The sequence below is a fragment of the Ovis aries genome, chromosome X, assembly GCF_016772045.2.
Source record: "Ovis aries strain OAR_USU_Benz2616 breed Rambouillet chromosome X, ARS-UI_Ramb_v3.0, whole genome shotgun sequence".
Classification (NCBI taxonomy): Eukaryota; Metazoa; Chordata; class Mammalia; order Artiodactyla; family Bovidae; genus Ovis; species Ovis aries.
In genome coordinates this window covers 65,170,544-65,192,534 of record NC_056080.1, presented here as the reverse complement: position 1 = coordinate 65,192,534, position 21,991 = coordinate 65,170,544, and the positions used below count along the sequence as shown (strand labels likewise).

Here is a 21,991-nt window from a genome sequence, read left to right as displayed (position 1 = left end):
GATGGTGAGAGGGATATAGACCATCATTCATTCATATAGTATTTCTTGAGCATCTACCGTGCACTAAGCAATGTCCTAGGTGCTCACAGGTATACAACAGAAAACAAAACAGACAACAATCTCTGTCCTGTGTAGAACTTATATTCTACTAGAGAGAGATAAACAATAAATAAAACACATAAATTATACAGAATGTTGAATGATGACAGGTACTGTAGAGAAAGTAGAGCAGGGTGAGGGGATCAGGAGTGCTGATGGGGGATGCTTAACTAGAAAATGTAGTAATTATGCATATCAGTACATGCATATATTTAATTTTTCTCTTTAGCCTAAAAAATCTTTCTGAAGTCTAGTTGTGATGGCTCTGGAACCTACCATGGTATCCTCCTAGATAGTCTCTGAATCTTTAGGACTAGGCTATCCAACAGGTAGATCCTCCTGAGCCTTTTACTCCCCTAAGTAGAGGATGAACCTTGAGTACCCTAAGTCCAACCCTGCTTCTTGCCACACATTCAATCGCAACTCCTTGGCAAAGACGCGTGGGCTGCAGGGCCTTTCACTGGCCTGTGATTACTCAGCATCTAAGTGTCTCCTTACAGTCTTCTAGTTGTCAGCATATCCTTGGTGACAGGTTTTTGCTGTTTTGCAGTGTCACGGACTTTCTGTGGAAGGTTTTGTTCTTCCTTCTTCAACCACTAGAGAGGTAAGATTCTGTCTTTCACATTTATGTGATTGATAGCTTGTCTGGCTAAAGTATTTCAGTGATCACTTTTCAAAATAACAAATCTGTGCTTTCATAAATCAACTGAACATGAAATGCATTGGAAGAAAGGAGAGAATATTTTTTAAAAAATAGAATGGGAATATTAGAGAATAATTATGTATTACATTAATTATATAAAGACAGCTTCTTTTAATGGTTGATTAAGTTAGACTGATTTATGTGAATATTGCCAGAGTTGGAAATGGCAGATGAGAATGAATCTAAGAATGAATGAATGACTTCTCATGCCCCCATCCTGCTCATCCCTACCTTTCTCTACTAAGATGCTTGTAAACTATAAACCAGTGATCATAAACCAGTGGTCCTTAGCTCTAACTATATATCACAGTAACCCAAACTATCTCCAGCTCTCCAGGGATGGAACATGAGCACCTGTACTTTAAAAAAAATCCTTAGAATAATGCTGATAATATAATCCTGGTTGGAAAACATTGCCATAAACCACAGACATAGATTAGATGGTGCTTTCATATTTTGCTTTTTGCCCAATCAGACTAAAATTATGAAGAAATAGCTTGCAAATAAAATCAACAAAGGAGCTCAAATTAGTAAGACCAGATAGCAGAATTTTCTGCTACAATCCCCACCCTGGAATTGTAGATCATGACTGGAGGGCTGGGTACAGAAAGCTAATGCTGTGCTTCAGGGCTCCACTCCTGCCTAGAGGCTTTTTCTCTAGTAAAGAACACTGTGTCCTTTCTTGATCTTCTCTCTGCCTTTAAGCCAGATTAAAATGTTAACAAATTAATAATAATACATACCTGAATGTACCTTTTATGAGTCTTCAAAACACCTTTATATCGTCTTTAATTTGATCTTCAGCACAACTATGTGAGATAGCTAAGAAAGGGGTTGTAGTTCCTAGTTCATAGACAAGCATATAAATTTAGAAAAGTAAATTCTCCAAGGTCATAGAATTGGGGCTTCCAAGGTGGCAAAGGCAGGCTTGAGTCCTTTAGACTCCAAATTTACATTGCCATCCTAAAGTGTATGCTTAATACAGTTTTACCAAAAATTATTTGTTAATCCATTTTACCCTAAAATAACTTTATATTTCTTCATGCCTTTTTAAATCTAATAGTATATAAATATTTTACCTAATTCTCAAACTGTCATGTATGTACAGTTTTAGATTCTACTTAAATTTTTCCTTTATCCACAGTCATCTTATTTATTCTTTTAATGATTCTACAGAAACTCATAATGGCATACCATGATATGCCATTATTTGCACAACCATTCCCATGTTTAGATTACTTCTAGTTTTATACTTGTGACTAAGGCTTCTGTAAAACACTCTTGCATATAGGGCTTTTATCCTCTCTTGAATTATTTCCTTAGGATGAACTTCCAGAAGCAGAATTATGGGTTAGAAGGCATTGACACTTTTATGGTGCTTGTTATACTTGCCAGATTGCCTTCCAGAAAGATTGAACCTATTTACTCACTCAATTACGTTAAAGGAGACTGAAACAGTGCTCTTGGCTACAGTATTTCTTCTGCATTTCAGAATAGGTAATTGATGCCTCCCAGCACAATGGGCTCTTAAGAACTGATTTTTTTTCCCCCTTCTATCACAGATGACTCCAGGCGAGATTAAATTCTCTGTTCATGTGGAGTCTGTCCTGAATCGTGTACCTCAGCCAGAGTACCGTCAGCTTCTGGTTGAAGCCATCCTTGTCCTCACCATGATGGCAGACATTGAAATTCATAGTATTGGAAGCATCATTGCTGTGGAGAAAATAGTGCATATTGCCAATGACTTGTTTCTTCAAGAACAGGTAGGCAAACCTGTTACTTTCTCAAAGGGAAATGTCTGATATTAACTCTTTAAGAAGCCAAGGTCACTTTCTTGTGCCATCTGCCTCACAGCTATTTTCTAGGCCTCCTTTGTAGTGGCTCTGACCCCATCTGTTCAAGAACTAGGCTGTGGGATGACCTCTGTCTTTTACCATGTTTTGTGGTTGTGTTAGATGGTAAAGTTGCCTGGAACTCAGGAGGCTTTTATGCTTTTTGTCATATTTCATACTACTTTTATCACACTACTTTTTGTAGTGATAAGGACTTAATAAGAAACTATTGGGTAGTGTATCCTTTCTGGACTATTAAGGAAAAGAGAAGATTTGATTTAGGTTTGTTTCGTTTTTGCTCTTTCTTACCTATAAGAAAATATTAAAGTAACATGTTTAATTCTACATTTTCTTATTTTTCTTATTAAATCTTACTTCATAAAATTAACCACATTTTAAAAATGCAAACTACTAAGAGCTTTCCAGATGTCTCCTAGATTAAAAGTAGGAACACACATAAAGTGAAGGGCATCTGCTCTTGTCAATAGAAGTTTCCAAAACATGCAATCAGTGTTTCATTCTTTTAGGCCCTGGGGATGGGCATGCAAAGGAAATTAAAAGCTTCTCTAGGACTTTTCAAAGATTTCACAAGACAGTCCTAATTTTAAATACTCTGACTGCTCTTTATTGTATCAGAAAATGTGATCCTTTTTAGGTATTGACTCTAGCTTGGAAAGCTTGTGATCCATTTGAATTAAATCAACTTAGAAAGAAGAAATAATGGTCAAATACAAGATAAAATAATACATGCTGAGTGGCTTCCCTGATGGTCCAGTGGTTAAGACTCCATGCTCCCAATGCAGGGAGCACTTGTTCAATCCCTGCTTAGGGAACTAAGACCCCACACAGCATGACCAAACAATAATAATAATAATACATGCTGAATCAGTAGTACTAGAAGGATGCAGACCAAAGTTCATCTAGGGTGATTTGTAAGTTTTAACTTTTGACTTTTAACGAACAAAACTCTAATTAACCTATTATATTGAACTTTCAAAATTTCTAAACAATTAGTACTTTTAAAATAATTCATATCATTGGGGATCTAGTGAAAAATGAATGTATAGAAATTCATAGCCACCATTTTGAGTATAACTCTGATCCCTTGCTGTCTAAACAGCCTAAGATCCAACTAGTTGGTGATGGGGAGGAGGCTCTGAGTTATTCTAATCAGGGCTTTAATTAGTAGGATTAGTAATTTTTCCTTTCCCCTGTGTTTTCCCATCCTTAAAAACCAAACAGAAAACCCTCGGTGCAGATGATATCATGTTGGCAAAGGATCCTGCGTCTGGCATCTGTACTCTTCTGTATGACAGTGCACCCAGTGGCAGGTTTGGCACCATGACCTACCTCTCCAAAGCAGCGGCCACCTATGTGCAGGAGTTTCTGCCCCACAGCATCTGTGCCATGCAGTGAGGCCTCTAGGCCTGGCTGCCAGGAGCCTTTTGACAGCTGGTTCCTGCCTCGTTGATTATGCATGGAACTGAAATATGATGACCTGATCACTCCTACCCTGTCCCTTGCCAACCCATCTCTCCCAAGAAGAGCAAACTTTTCTGATAAAATAACTGCTTTAGAAGATGTGAACCCTTGCTTGGAGGCATCTGCTCACCCAGGCTCTTCACTGCGAGCCTTCATTCTTTCGTGGTTCATAAAAGTGTGTGTTTTTATTCTCTAGATCTGTTACAAACTTAGTTTTCTAACTCCTGTTTGGGGCGCAGATGTTAATAATAACTTATTCCTGAAGTTTGATTTTTCTTATGTGTGGTTTCATTGTGTAAATGAGTGGTGGGTGCGTTGGGACATTATTTCAAGTGAATAAATCCTCAATTGTTGGATTTTATGCTCCTATAAGTTGGAAATTATCTATTCTAAGTGCCTTTTCTTGGGAAAAGAGTACCAGATCGTAATTTTCTTCTTCACTCACATGCTGCCTCATGTTGAATGATGAATTCCTTTCTATGCAGACTTAGCCTCTGCTTTTGCCTTCTCTGTATCTATATACTTAATTCTTATTCTCCTCTTGGTGAAATATCGAGAAACTGCAAGTTTAGTGTATATATTTAAGAATTTCAGTATTAACACTTGAAATCACGTTTAACAAAGATTGCTGGTACTCAAAGATGTATGTGTAGCAGAAAATGCAGAATAATCCAGAGAAATGGAGCTGGGGGCCCAATTTCAGAAAGGAGAGTGGAAGAAGAGAAGATGTTTGGGTAGAGTCTTACACGTAGGGAATGGAGAAGGAATCAGATGGGTTAGTGTCTTGAAGAAAGCCTTGTACACTAATCCATGCCTTTGAAGAGTGGGCCAGCACATAACACAGAGAATAATTGAAGCCTCTATCTTTGGTGAACAGGGATCCAGTAGTCCAATCTATAGCTGCTTTACTGAGTACTCTTTCTCTGTGCTCACCTGGTCTTTGTCTCACTCACATACTCACTTTCTACAGCATCCACCCCCTCCAACTCCCTGACCTCCTATATGCTTTTAAACTCATTTACTTGTATTTTTACTTTCTGGTTCTATTGTTCCTATCTATGTACATCTTGATATCTGTGGGCATATATCTGTCTCTTGAAAACACCTACATTTGTATGTATGTCTAAGCATACATGGGAACTTTTTCTTAATGTAAGTAGTTTTGATATCTCTGCATATCTATTAATATCTTTATGCATGTTTGACAAACTGTCTATGTATGTAAATATGAGTACTGTGTGTGGGAGAGGTGTGTGACTGTGGTCTCAGGCTGACACACAAAAGATAATGGAGGACTCCTTGAGTCCTCTTCCTTAGTCTCACATTTAGGTAGCCATTGAAGAATGTTTCTCCTAACTTTCTGTTTTAGTTCAAGGCTACTATAACAAAATACCATAGACAGGGTGGCTTAAATAACAAACATTTACTTCTGATGGTTCTGAGTGCTGAGAGGTTCAAGACCAAAGTACCAGCAGATTCAGTGTCTGAGGAGGGCCCTCCTTCTGGTTTGCAGCTGGCTGCCTTCTTGCTGTATCCTCACATGGCACAGAGAGAGTAAGCTCTGGTCTCTTCCTCTTTGTATAAGGGCACCAGGCCTGCCATGCAGACTCTACCTGATGACCTCTCAAAGGCTCCCACCTCCAAATACCATCACATGGTGGGGACTGAGGCTTCAAGATAGGAATTTTGAAGGGATGCAGACATTCAGTCCATAGCATTTTCCTTCTCCTGTAAAGACTCTACTAATTTCCCTATTTGCATTCAGATAACTTCCTACTTCAATCCTCTATTTTCCATCAGTTTTTTTCAGGTCTGTCTCCAAGAATGGGGATGGTGGGCTCTCTAAATAATTGTAACATTACCAGTGACAATATTATGAGTACACATGAATAAATGAACATAGTAGGGTGATAGTAAAACAGATAGTGGAAACAAAGAAAGGATGTCCAACATTTTCAGTATTTCTCTTATAGGAAATGGAAACACATGGTAAGTATATTTCTGATTACACGATTTTCTGGTCACATATAAAGAAAATTTACACCCTGTTCTGAAACTATACTTTTGGCAATGCCAAAAAATGCTCAAACTACTGCACAATTGCATTCATCTCACATGCTAGTAAAGTAATGCTCAAAATTCTCCAAGCCAGGCTTCAATAGTACGTGAACCGTGAACTTCCAGATGTTCAAGCTGGTTATAGAAAAGGCAGAGGAATCAGAGATCAAATTGCCAACATCCGTTGGATTATCAAAACAGCAAGAGAGTTCCAGAACAAACATCTATTTCTGCTTTATTGACTATGCCAAAGCCTTTGACTGTGAGGATCACCACAAACCATGGAAAATTCTGAAAGAGATGGGAATACCAGACCACCTTACCTGCCTCTTAAGAAATCTGTATGCAGGTCAGGAAGCCACAGACTGGTTCCAAAAAGGAATATGTCAAGGCTGTATATTGTCACCCTGCTTATTTAACTTATATGCAGAGTACATCATGAGAAACACTGGGCTGGATAAAGGCACAAGCTGGAATCAAGATTGCCAGGAGAAATAGCAATAATCTCAGATATGCAGATGACAGCACCCTTATGGCAGAAAGTGAAAAAGAACTAAAGAGACTCTTGATGAAAGTGAAAGAGGAGAGTGAAAAAGGTGGCTTAAAGCTCAACATTCAGAAAACTAAGATCGTGGCATCAGGTCCCATCACTTCATGGCAAATAGATGGGGAAACAGTGGAAACAGTGACAGACTTTATTTTGGGGGGGCTCCAAAATCACTGCAGATGGTGACTGCAACCATGAAATTAAAAGATGTTTACTCCTTGGAAGAGACGTTATGACCAACCTAGACAGCATATTAAAAAGCAGAGACATTACTTTGCCAACAAAGGTCTGTCTAGTCAAGGCTATGGTTTTTCCTGTGGTCATGTATGGATGTGAGACTTGGACTATAAAGAAAGTTGAGCAACGAAAAACTGATGCTTTTGAATTGTGGTATTGAGAGTCCCTTGGACTGCAAGGAGATCCAACCAGTCCATCCTAAGGGAAATCAGTCCTGAATATTCATTGGAAGGACTGATGTTGAAGCTGAAACTCCAATACTTTGGCCACCTGATGTGAAGAGCTGACTCATTTGAAAAGCCCCTGATGCTGGGAAAGATTGAAAGCAGGAGAAAGGATGATATGCTTGGACGGCATCACCGACTCAATGGACATGAGTTTGAGTAAACTCTGGGAGCTAGTGATGGACAGGGAGGCCTGGCGTGCTGCAGTCCATGGAGTCGCAGAGTCGGACACAACTGAGCAACTGAACTGAACTGATCTGAAACTCTTTATCTTTTCACTGGCTGCAAATGTACCCCAGCCATGGGGAGTACATCTGCAGTGGCACATTTGAGCGTCACCACTAGCTCCCACACAAATTTACCTGAACTGACATGATGGCTATACTTCTCTGGGTATATGAGATTATCTATCACTATGCCTCCCATACAGAGCTACTTCACTTTTAAAGCAACTGTTTAGAAAACTTGATTCATATTTTGTTCATTTTAAAGTATGCAACACTAAAAAACACATTAGACTTTTTAAAGCACTTACATTTTGAAAATAGAATAAAAAATTAGAATTTCCAATTAAATTATGTCTGGTGCCAATGTGCAAAGCCTCATGTGTTTCTGTGACTGGAGTTTATTTCATGGCTCTATTTTACATACTCTAGGTATGCAGTACAGTCAAAGCTCATTAATTGGGTCAAAGTAGGATAATATTAATACATAAATCATATTATATAATATGTAATATATGTAAAGAAATGCAGTTTTATTATTCACATGCACAGCTACTTAAACTATGCTCACTAAATTTAAACTAGCTTATTGATATCATCAGGGAACCTGTTCTGATGAATGAATAAGACTAATTTTTGCTCAGCAGTACATTTGTGTGCAGATGGTGCCCCTGCACTACTAGAAGATACCTAAAAACTGTTCGCTCTCCTAAATGTTATGAATATTCGGCAGAATCTTGTTTCTGCTACTCATTAGCCTTTTGTATAACAAGAGAGGGTTTATCCAGCAAGGATGAACTATCTCTGCAGTCCCATCCTGGTTAGTTAGGTTATACGACATTCTGAGAATTTTATGCAGCTGATGGGTCAAAAGTTGTTATTACTCTTTAAAAAAAACCCTTTTTGTACTTACCAAATACCTAGTACCTGTACTAATGGAATGGAGATAAATACAGTGTTTTTCCATATTTAATATTCATTTCCTATTAAACTTGAGTGGCCTTAGGTCTTGGTTTGCTCAGGACAGTCCCCATTTATGCCTGTTGTCCTGGTATAATTATTAATAGCACTCTCTGTCATTAAATGTGTCCCAGTTTGGATGGTATGGTCACCCTATATTTAGCAGAAGTCTGATTTCTCTTAAGGCTAGGCCTAAAAGCCAAAGACCTGTTCTCAAACTAGTAATGGTACTCATGCAGTAGTGGTATGTAGGTAAAGATAACAGTGGGGTGGAGACTTCCCCCAAATTAAGGAATATTTGGCACAATAGCTCTTAAAGCAAATAATGATCATTATTTGAGTGCTTACCAAATGCCAGACATTGTTATACAGGCATTTGGCATGGACCATCTTTTTTTTAATTGGAGAGCAATTGCTTTACAATGTTGTATTGGTTTCTGCTGTACAACCACACGAATCAGCCATAGTTATACATATATCCCCTCCCACTTGAATGTCCTTCCCACCCCCCTATCCCACTCCTCTAGGTTGTCACAGAGTACCAGGTTGAGCTCCCTGTGTTCTACAGCAACTTCCCACTAGGTATATATTTAACATATGGTAATGTATATGTTTCAATGCTATTCTCTCAATTTGCCCTACACTCTCCTTCACCCACTGTGTCCACGAGTCTGCTCTCTGTCTGCATCTCTATTGGCATGAACCATCTTATTCTGTCTTCATAATTACCATGTAAGATAGAAATTGTTGTCATCCCCATCTTACATATGATGGAACTGAAGCACTGAGCATTATAAGCAAGTTGTTGAAGATCAAGCAGCCAGGAAGTGGTAGAACTGGGATCTAAGCCCAAGCAGTCTGACTCTAGAATTCGCATTCTCAACAATTGACCCTTTCCAAAGAAAAGACATGAGGAAATGGTGTGAAAACTAGGGTCATTTGGTTCAGTACAGTTGAGGCATCAGTGGGCATATGATAAAATGCACAAAGAGAATGGCCAGAGGGGTAGTAACTTCTTAATGTATTTGCTTTCCCTTCTCCCTGCTTCTGCCAGCAAGTAAAGGCAGAAAAGATCATCAAAAGAAGTGGCACAGCCTATCATGACCTTGCTAGTTCAAAAACTACCTTTAGCAAAAATGCCTAAGAAAAGGGAATCAAGGAACTTACCCAGGGTCACCACACTAAGTTAACTGTAGAGCCAAGATTCAACCTATTTCCTCTGACTTCAAGTCCTCCGACTACAAATCTGATGCTTTGGAAAAGGTTTTCTTCTTAAGGATCATAGAAGTATTAAGCATATGGAAAGTTGAGGTTGGAACCTGTGGCATGATTTGTGCTCTATCCTAACCATGAATAAGGATGCAGCCTCCCTGTAAGATTTGCTGCAGGAATATGCTACCAGTTTCAGATCCCTAAGCAACAATTTATTTTTTTCCATCTTGCAACATTGTATGCCAAACAAGGATACTGTTTCCAGTTTAGAAGCAATGCTCCCCCTTGTTGACATGTTCAGCTGCCTGTTGCTAGAACTTAAAGAACACATGGAACAATCCATTTTCACCTCAAATAGAGTCCAGATTTTAGATTCTCACTTAGCCAGTCTGTATTCTGCCATCATCCTTCCACTTCCTACCCATAAAAGCACTAGACAAGTTCCATTTCCTTTTTGTACTTCCAACCTGTCATGATCTCACCTTTTAGTCAGCTCCTACAGTCCCATAGGCTCCTTTCTCCTTGTAAACACGTGCATTTCTCTTACCCTAAAAAAAAATACTAGGCCCTAATATCTCCCTAGTTAGAAATACTAATTCCTTCCTTTCACAGTCAAAATTCTTCTAAAAGGAAGCTACACTTGACCACATTGGCTTCACTCATTAACCCCTTGCTATCTGGCTTCCTTCCCTACCTCGTATATTTCTCATAGAGCACCAGTGAACCCTTAATGGCAAAAAGGGTTGTTTTTTTTTTTTACCCTTTTGTGATACATGACATTGTTACTACATCTCCCTTGTAACTCTCTCATCCCTTGATTTCTATAAAACTGTACTAGTTCTCACTCAACATTTTTGTTTCCTTTTTGGCTTCTTTCTCTCCTAACTCCCCAAAACAGGTATTTCCCAAATTATTCTCTTCTTCTTAGCTCAAGGATTTTCATCATGGTGTGGGGCAAGTTTCAAAAAGTAACATAATCTGCTTTGCATGTTTTATGAAGCTCATCCAGACAAAGAATAGACTAGAAGTCAACAAGAGTGGAAGTTGAAACCAGTTAGATATTGCAGGAAGTCCAAGTGAGAGATGACAGTGCCAGGACTGGGATGGTGGCAGCGCAGAGGAGAGAAGTGGATATAGTTAGGATGTGTCTCGAAGAAGAGAAGTCGCTCAGGCGTGTCCGACTCTTTGCAATCCCATGGACTGTAGCCCACCAGTCTCCTCGGTCCATGGGATTTTCCAGGCATGAATACTGGAGTGGGTTGCCATTTCCTTCTCCAGGGGGTCTTCCCGACCCAGGGATTGAACCTGGGTCTCCCGCATTGTAGGCAGACACTTTACCGTCCAAGCTACCAGGGAAGCCGTGTCTTGAAGGTAAAGCCAATGGATATTGATAGACTGGATTTAGGAGTGAGAGAAAAGGAGGGAATACAAATAACTCCCAGGTTTCTGGCTTAGGCAGCTGGATAGATGTTGGTATCTTTACTGAGCTATGAAAAATGGGGAAGGGGTGGCAAAGACTTGGATATGAAAATCGGGAGTTTGGTTTGAAAATGTTAAGTTAAATATGACATTTAGACATTGATAGACAATATGACAATTAGATACTGGAGAAAGCCATGTTCCCTTGGCTATCTCAGCCACTATTATGACTTTAGCTATCTCTTATGTATGGGGGAGTCTTGTGTAGAGGCTTATCTATCTCTTATGTAGAGGCTTCCCTTGTGGCTCAGGTGGTAAAGCATCTCCCTACAATGCAGGAGACCTGGGTTCGATCCCTGGGTCAGGAAGTTCCCCTGGAGAAGGAAATAGCAACCCACTCCAGTATTCTTGCCTCGAAAATCCCATGGATGGAGGAGCCCGGTAGGCTACAGTCCATGGGATCGCAAAGTCAGACACGACTGAGCCGCTTTACTTCACTTTATGTATGAGGGAAAATAAAATGGGTTAAGCACCTGCCCTCGCGTCTGAGTTCTCCTCCTAATTTCCCTGTTCCTTATATTGATATTTACTGACATTCTCTTCATACAGACTTTTAAGAATTTTCAGTGACTCCCCTCCATCTCCTTCTCACACCAATATCCAAATAGTTAGTAGTAAGGAAGTCCTGTTGAACCTACCCTATGCATTATTTCTTTCTCTCTGTTTCCATTAACCCTTCCCAAGTTTAAATTATCATTACTTAGGAGTTCCCTGGCAGTCCAGTGGTTAGGACTCCACCCTTCCACTGCAGGGGGCACAGGTTTCAGCCCTGGTCAGGGAATGAAAGCCCACATGTCACATGGTGCAGCCAAACAAAAAGCAAAACAAAATATATGTCACTGTTACTTGTTATCGGAACCATTGCAGCACTCCCACTGCCTGTAGGATATCTAATCAGTGTCTAATCTTCCCTACATACTGCTGCTGCTAAGTCGCTTCAGTCATGTCCGACTCTGTGCGACCCCATAGAAATCCTTCATTTTAAGTTTTCTGTTTAAATGTCTCCCTATTTCCCACAGGGTGAAGTTTATTTTCTTTAGCTTGGTATTCAAAACACTTCATGAGCCAGCCCCTTCAGCTTAACTAATCTAGAAATGTTTTCCTTTTTGTTTTTGCATATGCTGTTGATTCTAGTCAGCCTGCCCCTCCCCTGGCTCCCTTCTTCACCAAGTAAAATCTCATCTATTCTCTAGGACCCTCTCAGATGCCACTGAGTAAGAACCCTAGTTTGCCATTTATTAAGCACCAGATTTTAAGTACTTAATGCTTATTAATTAAATAACCTAAGCATCCTACATTCATTATCTGACTCTGTACTGCTTATGGTTTCTTGTGTATCTGTCTCACCTCTACAAAAATGCAAATCCCTGAGACAAGAGATCAGATTGTAATTCATCCTGAAGGCTGAATCCTCAGCTATACTGTACACCTAGTTGATGTCAGATAAAGTTTAATGAATGATAGAATGATTGCAGAAGTTTGAAGTAGTTTCTATGGGAAGATACAAAAGAAGTATAAGAGCTTACATTCTAGCTAAAGAATACATAGCAAGAGATTTAAAAAATCCAAATTTCCTGCTTTTCTGCTTGAAAGTGTGTGATTTTGAATAGTTACTTGGAAGTGTATAAATTTTAAGGTATTTTCTCTCTCTAAACTACATTTGTAAAATGGGTGTATTACAACCTCTTATAGGACTGTTGCAAGGATGAAATGAGATAATATGTCCAAGTGTATATCACAATACTTGATAAATGTTTAATATCCTTAAAGAAGTAAGTATATTGGATTGTCTGAGAGGTGTTAGTAAAGTCAGTTCATGTTGATATGAGAGTTGGGGACTTGGACATTGGCTAGTTTCCATCAGATAATAGGAACCCCCAGGAACCTGGAAATACTGGTGGTAATTCTAAAACTGCTTCAGCATAAAATAGTTTTTATGAACCCTCACACCAAACATAAAATATTTCCCTAACCCTTGTATAGCTGCAAAGACAAAAGGAAGGAAGGAAGAGGAGCTACAGTTTCCAACGTCACCTAGAGTATCTTATTCTACATCAATTTTCAAAGAGTGATTTGACATTATTGCTTGATTGGAATCTACCAAGCAATTTACAGAATACCAGGCAGCCTCTTGAGAAAGTAGTACCATCTTTGCCAGAGTAAATTATTGGGATTGTTAACTTTTACATGGACAGGGACAGATAATAATGAAAAGCAGTAAACCAAGTAGCCGCACAGAATTTTCTGTGTAAACCGTTGGTACCGTTAATTAGTCCCGCAACAAAAAATGTCCGTCTGAGGCAGTTGGGTGGTCCCGGGCTCTTAGTGGCCACATTGTGTCTGTCTTTAGATATTAATGTCGGTGTATTCGCAGATTGAGGCAATTCATAAAGCGTTGAGACTGTTTGGGGTTTTTTCTTTCTTTTTCTTTTTTTCTTTTTAAGTGCTAAAACTCAAATTCGCGGCTATTTTACTAATTAGCCCCCGCTCTTCCGCTACTCAAATCTCTCAAAACTACATCTCCCATCATGCTCGGAAGCTGGTTTGACCTCATCTCAAATGGCCCCGTAGGGGAACAAGGATGGTTAATTTTGACTGTGCTAAATTGTACCATAAAATATCTGCCCTAGTTGGCAGCTATTTGGACTTTTATTTCTCCCGACCTCCCGTTTTTGAACTGTAGTCACTAAATGAAGGGGTTCTGGCCTGAGGAGGCCCATGTATGCCTTCAATTGGATGGGGAGCGAGAACAGTGTTGCTGGCGATCTCGAGACTCGGAGGGAATGTTGACCAAGGAGCACCGCTGCGGCCGATCGGTGGAGCAGGAACCCGAGCCCAGGCTGAGTCCGAAAAAAGCCGGATCCCGACGGTGGTTCCGAAACGGCTGTAAGTGGAAGATGGAGGGGTCGGAGGAAGCGGCGGACGCTGGGCAGTCGCTGCCCCCAGTTTACATTTACAGTCCCGAGTATGTTAGCGTGTGCGACTCCCTGGCCAAAGTGCCCAAACGGGTAAGAAAGATTGGGGTGATCGCCGTGAGTTTGGGGGTGGGGTAAGGGGCCGGTGGACGAGAGGGCATTAGGAAGCGAAGAGGATACAGGGCTGGGAAAAATCTTCAGCAGAAATTTGAACAGTTGTACCAGATGATGGAGGAAGTGTTCCCTTAGAGAGTTTCCTAAGAGCGCAGCTGGGCGTCCAACGGACAGGTGGGGGTGAGGTGGAGGTGCGGGGGAGGGGATCGCGCTGAGGGGATGGTATCTCTACTGCCAGGGATCCCCAAAGGGGAGAAGAAGCTGAGGGAGAAGTGTTCTATCACCTCCATAAGGCCCGATAGCTTTCGCCTTAGTGATCTGAGTTTGGGGGGTGGGGGGGGGCAGTGAACATGAGGGCATTAGGAAGCGAAGGGGACACAGGGCTAGGGGAAATCTTCAGCAGAAATTTGAACAGTTGTACCAGGTGACAGAGGAAGTGTTCCCTTTGAGAGTTTCCTGAGAGCGCAGCTGGGCGTCCAACGGAAAGGTGGGGGTGGGATGGAGGTGCGGGGGAGGGGATCGCGCGGAGGGGACGGTGTCTCTACTGCCAGGGATCCCCAAAGGGGAAAAGAAGCTGAGGGAGAAAAGTGTTCCATCACCTCCGTAAAACCTGGTAGCTTTCGCCTTAGTGATTTAAATACTATGTATTGTCTAAAGTGCTTTGTAAACTGTTAAAAGAAGGGAGGGGAGTTAAAAGTTTCTTTGTTCAGGATGATTAAGTCGATGGGATTTCTCTGAATTAAAACATGTAAGAGACCATTCATTTCTGCCTTTATCCCCTTTTTATGCTGATGTTTTTAGGCCAGTATGGTACATTCCTTGATTGAAGCATATGCACTGCATAAGCAAATGAGGTAAGTTGTGTTTTGAACAGAACCCTGAACCCAAGTGTTCATACCCTTACTGTCCTGCTTCACAGGTGGGGCTAATTAGTGAGAGAATGGTACTTTTTTTAAAGTTTTCTCTTTTTTTGTGTGTGTGATACATAGTGTTGGTAATCGGCCTGTAGCCTAATGAAAGCTCTTGAAGAATTAAGAAAACTCGAAAAAAGTGCTTGAAGCAGTTAAGAAATAGGGCTTTATTGCTGGGAGGGAAATATCCTAGGGATAGGTATTTTGTGGAGGTTTTGGGGTTAGAACATATGGGTACTAAAACCTATCTGATAAAAAATACCTTCAGCTGGGAGGTGTTCTGGCTTGCTTGTTGTTTTTTTTTTCTCCTAAGCCAGGTCTGAGAGTATGGATTCTATTTAAGACTTTTAGGCATACCATTACCACCACCAAACTTAAATGATGAGCCTGCTGCTGCTGCTGCTAAGTCGCTTCAGTCGTGTCCGACTCTGTGCGACCCCATAGACAGCAGCCCACCGGGCTCCCCAGTCCCTGGAATTCTCCAGGCAAGAATACTGGAGTGGGTTGCCATTTCCTTCTCCAATGCATGAAAGTGAAAAGTGAAAGTCAAGTCGCTCAGTTGTGTCCGACTCTTAGCGACACCATGGACTGCAGCCCACCAGGCTTCTTCGTCCATGGGATTTTCCAGGCAAGAGTACTGGAGTGGGGTGCCATGAGCCTAGACAGTCAAAACCAAAGTTTTTTAGCATATAGTCAAAACCAAGTTATTTAGCATTTAAAAAATTAAGAAATCAAAGAAAAATAAAACTGTCTTTCTTGTTAAGTAGGGAGGCTTTTAGTAATGATTTGTTAAGAGGAAGAGTGGTGGCTTCCCTGGTGGCTCAGGTGGTAAAGAATCTGCCTGCAGTGCAAACAAACAAACAAAAAAAGACCCAGGTTTGATCTCTATGTTGGGAAGTTCCCCTGGAGAAGGAAATGGCAAGCCTCTCTAGTATTCTTGCCTGGAGAATACCATGGGCAGAGGAGCCTGGTGGGCTACAGTCCATGGGGTCGCAAAGAGTCAGACACGACTGAGCAACTACCATACACAAGAGGAAGGGTATTAGAAGAGGGAGCAATGAGGGCTGGGAAACATGGTACAAGAAACTATAAAATTTTTATTTTAATAAACAGAGTTGTCACCTCGTGTGGATATGTATTCTTGAAGAAGAAGCAAGACTCCTTGGATCTTGGCTATGTGTATTTAATTTTTAAGGCTGAGACTGCTTGATAATGGTAGTAGCCTACATAACCATATTAATTCCTTTCAGCAACAAAAAACACCCACTACTGCCTCCCTGTGGCCTAGGTCATGCATTTTCAACTTGAATGTGCATAGGAATCACCTTGTTAAAATACAGATTTTTTTAAAATTTTATTTTATTAAATTATAGTTGATTTACAATACTGTTTAGTTTCTGATGTACAGCAAAGTGATTCAGATATGCTGTGCTTAGTTGCTCAGTCATGTCTGACTCTTTATGACCCTATGGACAGTAGTAGCCCACCAGGCTCCTTTGTCCATGGGGATTCTCCAGGCAAGAATACTGGAGTGGGTTGCCATTTCCTCCTCCAGGGGATTTTTCCCAACCGAGGGATCGAACCCTCATTTTCTGTAACTCCTGCATTGGTAGACAGATTCTTTACCACTGAGCTACCTGGGAGGAGTATGTATAATACTTTGCATCTGCTAATCCAAAACTTCCAATCCAAAAATGGTTCAGAAATTTGAGTGTCATCCCTGTGCAGGGACAATGCTAATCTTCTCTATGTCGTTCAAATTTTAGTATATGTGTTGCTGAAGCAAGCTGCTGCTGCTGCTGCTACTGCTGCTAAGTCGCTTCAGTCGTGTCCGACTCTGTGCGACCCCATAGACGGCAGCCCATCAGGCTCCCCCTTCCCTGGGATTCTCCAGGCAAGAACACTGGAGTGGGTTGCCATTTCCTTCTTCAATGCAGGAAAGTGAAAGTGAAGTTGCTCAGTCGTGTCCGACTCTTAGCGACCCCATGGACTGTAGCCTACCAGGCTCCTCCGCCCATGGGATTTTCCAGGCAAGAGTACTGGAGTGGGGTGCCATTGCCTTCTCCGGCTGAAGCAAGCGCTAAAGTACAAATTCTGATTCAATAAGTCTGATGGGAGGCTGAAATTCTGCTTTTCTGACAAGCTCCCAGGTGCTGCTGCTGCTGGTCCATAGACCACCCCAGAGAGCAGTAGTGGCAGTGGGAGAGTCAGGAAGAGGATATAGGGACTAGGCAGCGGAAGTTAGAGGTGGTTAAGTCCTTGTTGTTAGGTTAGTGCCCTGTATTCTCTCCATTACTCCTATTTTTTCACTTCTTGTGAACAGTTGGTTGAGAGCTTCTGAGTAAAGTCTAGTCAGCCTATTTTCTCCTTCCTCTCAGAAGCAGATGTGAGTGACCAGATACAGAAATTTCTACATTTTTGGTTGCCTATTTCTTTATCCTTTACTATTAATAATAATGAGAGTTACCCACAAAGCATTTTCATGTATGTTATCATTTAATCTTCACATAAGTTCCTTAAGATACCCCCACTTTATAGATGAGGAAACTGAACAACAGAATGGCCATCTTATCTGAGGTTATAGAGCTGGTAATCATGATGGGAACCCAGTTCTCTGACTCCAAATTCAAAATTCATGACAATTCAGCTGCCTAGTGAAGTAAAATTTTAGTTGAAAGAATTGTATTTGCCCAGTTAGGAAAACTGATTCAAATGAAAGTATTACTTCCTACTGGTTTGTCATGAAAGTTGTAACTCACAGAGCAAAGTTTGTGTGATACCTGATTATTTAATTTTAATATAATTACTCTTTGTTTTTAACCTACCTTTAAACTTAAGGGACATATCTATCCTGTCACCCCTGTTTAATGCAGTGGATGTGAGAAAATGAAGACTGCAGTGCAGTGGAGGAACATGTTTATTGTTTCAGCACCCTGGAACCAGAAGCTGGAAGGTTTGGCTCCTGCTTCCAGGTTTTGGCATACTCTGGATCTGACTCACCCACCTCTCTTTGTTCTCTGTTATTATTAGGATAGTTAAGCCCAAAGTGGCCTCCATGGAGGAGATGGCCAGCTTCCACACCGATGCCTATCTGCAGCATCTCCAGAAGGTCAGCCAAGATGGAGATGATGATCATCCAGACTCCATAGAATATGGACTAGGTAAAGTCATCACCAGGCAATGATGGGAGACGGACAACCTCCATCTATAGATCATAACTACTTCATCTTTTATAACTTGCAAAGTGAAAGCCGTTCAGTTGTGTCCAACTCTTTGCAACCCCATGGATTATACAGTCCATGGAATTCTCCAGGCCCGAATACTGGAGTGGGTTGCCATTCCTTTCTCCAGGGGATCTTCCCAACCTAGGGATCAAACCCAGGTCTCCTGCATTGCAGGCGAATTCTTTACTGGTTGAGCCACCAGGGAAGCCCAAGAATACTGGAGTGGGTAGCCTATCCCTTCTCCGGGGGATCTTCCCAACCCAGGAATCAAACCGGGGTCTCTTGCATTGTAGGCAGATTTTTTACCAGCTGAGCTACCCTTATAACTTGAATGATGGTCTTTAAAACTTTCAAAGTAACAACTAATGTGTTAACCACAATATTAATCTCTTAGTTTAACTACACTCCCATATGAATTGAGCAAAATTAATGATGGATCAAATAGAGAAAAACCTTTTAGTTGCTTAGGCCCTAATAGCAGTGCCCAGATTGGGTCAGTCTATATGTACACTGATTTAACTGTCCTGTGACCTTGTATTTTAACTTCAATATAGATTTATGTTCTGGGTAAGTTTGATACCTTATTTCTCATTAAACAGCCGCATTTTTAAAGAACCATAAGTGGCCAATAGGATAGTCTAGAGAAACAGTATGATTTAGTAGAAAAACACTAGACTGGAGGTATGTGTGGAAGGTGGAGGTGGGAGCTTAAAACACCAGAGGGTCCCATACCTGGCTCTGTGTCATCACTGATATGACATATCACCTCTCAGTCCTCAGTTTCCTCATCTATAAGATGTGACTAGTTAATCTTGAAAGTTTAGCCTTTCTAACTCTAACACATTGAAGACATTTATCTCATTTGGAGCTGATGTTAGCACAGTAGCTTTTTGGTAGGATATGTTGTTGTACCTCAACCTAGTCTTTCTAATAGAGTTGCTGCTACTGCTAAGACACTTCAGTCGTGTCTGACTCTGCGACCCCATAGACCTCAGCCCACGAGGCTCCCCCGTCCCTGGGATTCTCCAGGCAAGAACACTGGAGTGGGTGGCGCCAGACCCAATTCCAATGTATGGAGGAAGGAATTTGCCTCCACATTACCAAACAATGCTCAGGACACCAGCTTGGTGTCCTCCAATTCAACCCAGTTCTGACACTATCTACCTGGAGATAGCATCAGATTCCACAGGTGAAGTGCTCAGTCCCACAAGACTTCACTCCACATCAGACACCAATTGCAAACCCAAGCTGCTACCTGTGCTCTGACTGACAGGCTGCAAATCAGAGGTTCTAACAATCTCACCAACTCAAGATGCCAAGCATAAGTCCAGGTTGTTAACTCTGCTTCCAAACAACTGTAAATCAGAAATTTGCATGACCTCTCCCCCACCCTTGGATTTAATTAATTTTATAGAGCAGCTCACAGAACCTAGGAAACCCATATAGTCACTAGATTACTAGTTAATGATAAAAGGATATAACTCAGGAATAGCCAGATGAAAGAGATGCAGGAAGTCAAGGTATGAGAAAGGGGCACAGAGTTTCCATGCCCTTGCCAAGCATGCCACTCTCCCCAAATCTCTATGTGTTCACCAACCCAGAAACTCCAAACCCTCTTCTTTGGGGTTTTTATGGAGGCTTCATTACATAGGCATGATTGATTAAAGACATTGGCCAATTGGTGATTGAACTTGTTGACCTAAACAAATAGGCTGCCAGATATTTCTCCATCAACCATGGGTTGGTTTGGGATCAGCAGAGAATTAGAATTTGGGGTCTGCAACCATAGCAAGCCATGTGCAATTTCTTGCATCGCTAGGGAAGAACACTCTTATGGAGAAGGAAAGGAAGCTGGAAGGGCTATAGTAACCAAAAAAAAAGAAAAAAGGGAAAGGAAAGAGAGTGGGAAAGAGAGTCCCTGGCTTTTCATTGACTTGAGTCCCTGCCAGGAAAGAAGTCTTTCTTGTTAAACTTGGTTATTATTTCAGAGTGTGAGAGCTCCCCCTTCTGGTCTCCTGACTCTGTTTAATTGAAGTTTCTGTTTATTAATTTCTTACAAACTCAATCTCCAGTTTCTCTTCGCTCACACAGGAGATCAGGAGGTAGAACTGATAGTTCCAACCCTCGTATGCCTGGTTCTGCTGGCAACCAACCCCCATCCTTAGTTGTGGTCCACAAGTCACCTCATCAATATAACCAAGATATGTCGCTGATTCATCATTTAGGAATTCCAAGAATTTTAAGAGTTCTGTGCCAGAAACTGGGAGTAAGACCAATTATGCAGTTGACCCTTAAACAACCCATGGATTAGGGGTAGCCACCCTCTGCACAGTTGAAAATCTTAGTATAACTTATAATTGGCCCTCCATATCTGCTGTTCTGCATCCAGGGATTCAACCTACCAGTGATGGTGTAGTACTGTAGTATTTTCTATTGAAAAAACAAGTCCACCTATAAGTGGGTCTGCATTGTTCAATCCCATGTTGTTCAAGAGCTAACTATATATTCCTTATTATAAATCATAATATTACACCCCTCTTTTTCCAGTTTATCTTTTAACGAGCTCTTCTGATGTTTGCCTGAAGGTTATGACTGCCCAGCCACTGAAGGAATATTCGACTATGCAGCAGCTGTAGGAGGGGCTACAATCACAGCTGCCCAGTGCCTGATTGATGGAATGTGCAAAGTAGCAATCAACTGGTCTGGAGGGTGGCATCATGCAAAGAAGTAAGATAACGACCTTTTTGCTTTCTACTTCTTTCCTTGAATCAGGTTTTCATTTATGTAAAGTCTTATGTTTATTGTATTGGTATTTATTGAGAGACGTGTGTGTGTGTGTGTGTGTGTGTGTGTGTGTGTGTGTGTGTGGCACTTAGCTAGGTATTCTGAAGAGATACAAGTAAAATTTAAAAAAGATGACATAATATAGTGGAAAGTGCACTATTGAAAGTCAGGATACCTGGGCTTTATGCCTAGTTTCTCTACGAACTTGGCTGACTGACCTGGATAGATTCGTCTCTTTCAGTATCAGTCTCTTCTTCAGGAAAATAGGGAGAACAAAGGGTATCAATAGTAGATTTATAATAGTAGATAAGTGTATCTAGACAATCCCTAAATTCCTTCTAAGCTTTCTAGAAATTGCCCTATCTCCAAGGAACTCTAGAAACATTAATAAAACTAGAATAATTAGGGAGCAACATCAATTTTGGTACCAGTTGAATATGTGTATGAGCTGTATTCAGTAATAAGGAGCAATTAATCATGGAAGTTTTGGAAGAGGTGAATTATAGAGCTACTTCTAGAAAGGAGCAGAAAGCAGATTTTTGAATAGGTTAAGAATGGATGAGAATAGATTTAAAACAAATGGCTGAGGAATCAAAAAGGAGATTTATGCTGCTATCTCTAAGCAAAGCGGCAGCTGGAGCTAGATTTTTTTTCTAAGGAGAAAGGGCTTATGAAACAACTATTGGGTGCTACTTGGAGTTACAGGAAAAGTCCTTTTGGAATTTAACATTTCAAACAGTTGTACTCTGTGTCTAACAAGGACTTCTGAGTATGATTTAGCATTTGGCATGTCACTTAAAATGTCTGTAGTACATGTTGGAGAAGAAAGATTTTATTTATTTATTTTTATTGAAGTATAGTTAATTTACAATGTTGTGTTAATTTCAAGTGTACAGCAAAGTGATTCAGTTACACTTTCCAGATTCCTTTCCATTATAGGTTATTACAAGATACTGAGTATACGGTATTGCAAGATACTGCTATAG

The 21,991-nt window shown here is 40.8% G+C and overlaps 2 protein-coding genes and 1 pseudogene across 16 annotated transcripts in view; 2 read left to right on the top strand and 1 right to left on the bottom strand.

Moving 5' to 3' along the window:
* The window catches only part of PHKA1 (phosphorylase kinase regulatory subunit alpha 1), a 171,903-nt gene extending 167,426 nt beyond the window's left edge, over nt 1-4,477 (top strand). For all 6 annotated transcript variants that reach the window (XM_027963242.3, XM_027963241.3, XM_027963240.3 and 3 more), the window contains 3 exons: nt 650-703; nt 2,365-2,565; nt 3,877-4,477. In XM_027963242.3, the coding sequence (XP_027819043.1) occupies nt 650-703; nt 2,365-2,565; nt 3,877-4,050 (429 nt within the window). In that variant the 3' untranslated portion in view covers nt 4,051-4,477. The remainder of the gene's footprint in view (nt 1-649; nt 704-2,364; nt 2,566-3,876) is intronic.
* A 9,372-nt stretch (nt 4,478-13,849) lies between these two features.
* HDAC8 (histone deacetylase 8) overlaps nt 13,850-21,991 on the top strand; it is a 257,682-nt gene continuing 249,540 nt past the window's right edge. For 6 of the 10 annotated variants that reach the window (XM_042242428.1, XM_004022188.5, XM_060408197.1 and 3 more), the window contains exons 1-4: nt 13,850-14,065; nt 14,888-14,940; nt 18,028-18,158; nt 20,807-20,948. In XM_042242428.1, the coding sequence (XP_042098362.1) occupies nt 13,955-14,065; nt 14,888-14,940; nt 18,028-18,158; nt 20,807-20,948 (437 nt within the window). In that variant the 5' untranslated portion in view covers nt 13,850-13,954. The remainder of the gene's footprint in view (nt 14,066-14,887; nt 14,941-18,027; nt 18,159-20,806; nt 20,949-21,991) is intronic. The other 4 variants (XM_042242429.1, XM_060408200.1, XM_060408201.1 and 1 more) reach the window with 1 other exon arrangement.
* Nucleotides 16,688-16,785, bottom strand: LOC114111797 (U6 spliceosomal RNA; annotated as a pseudogene).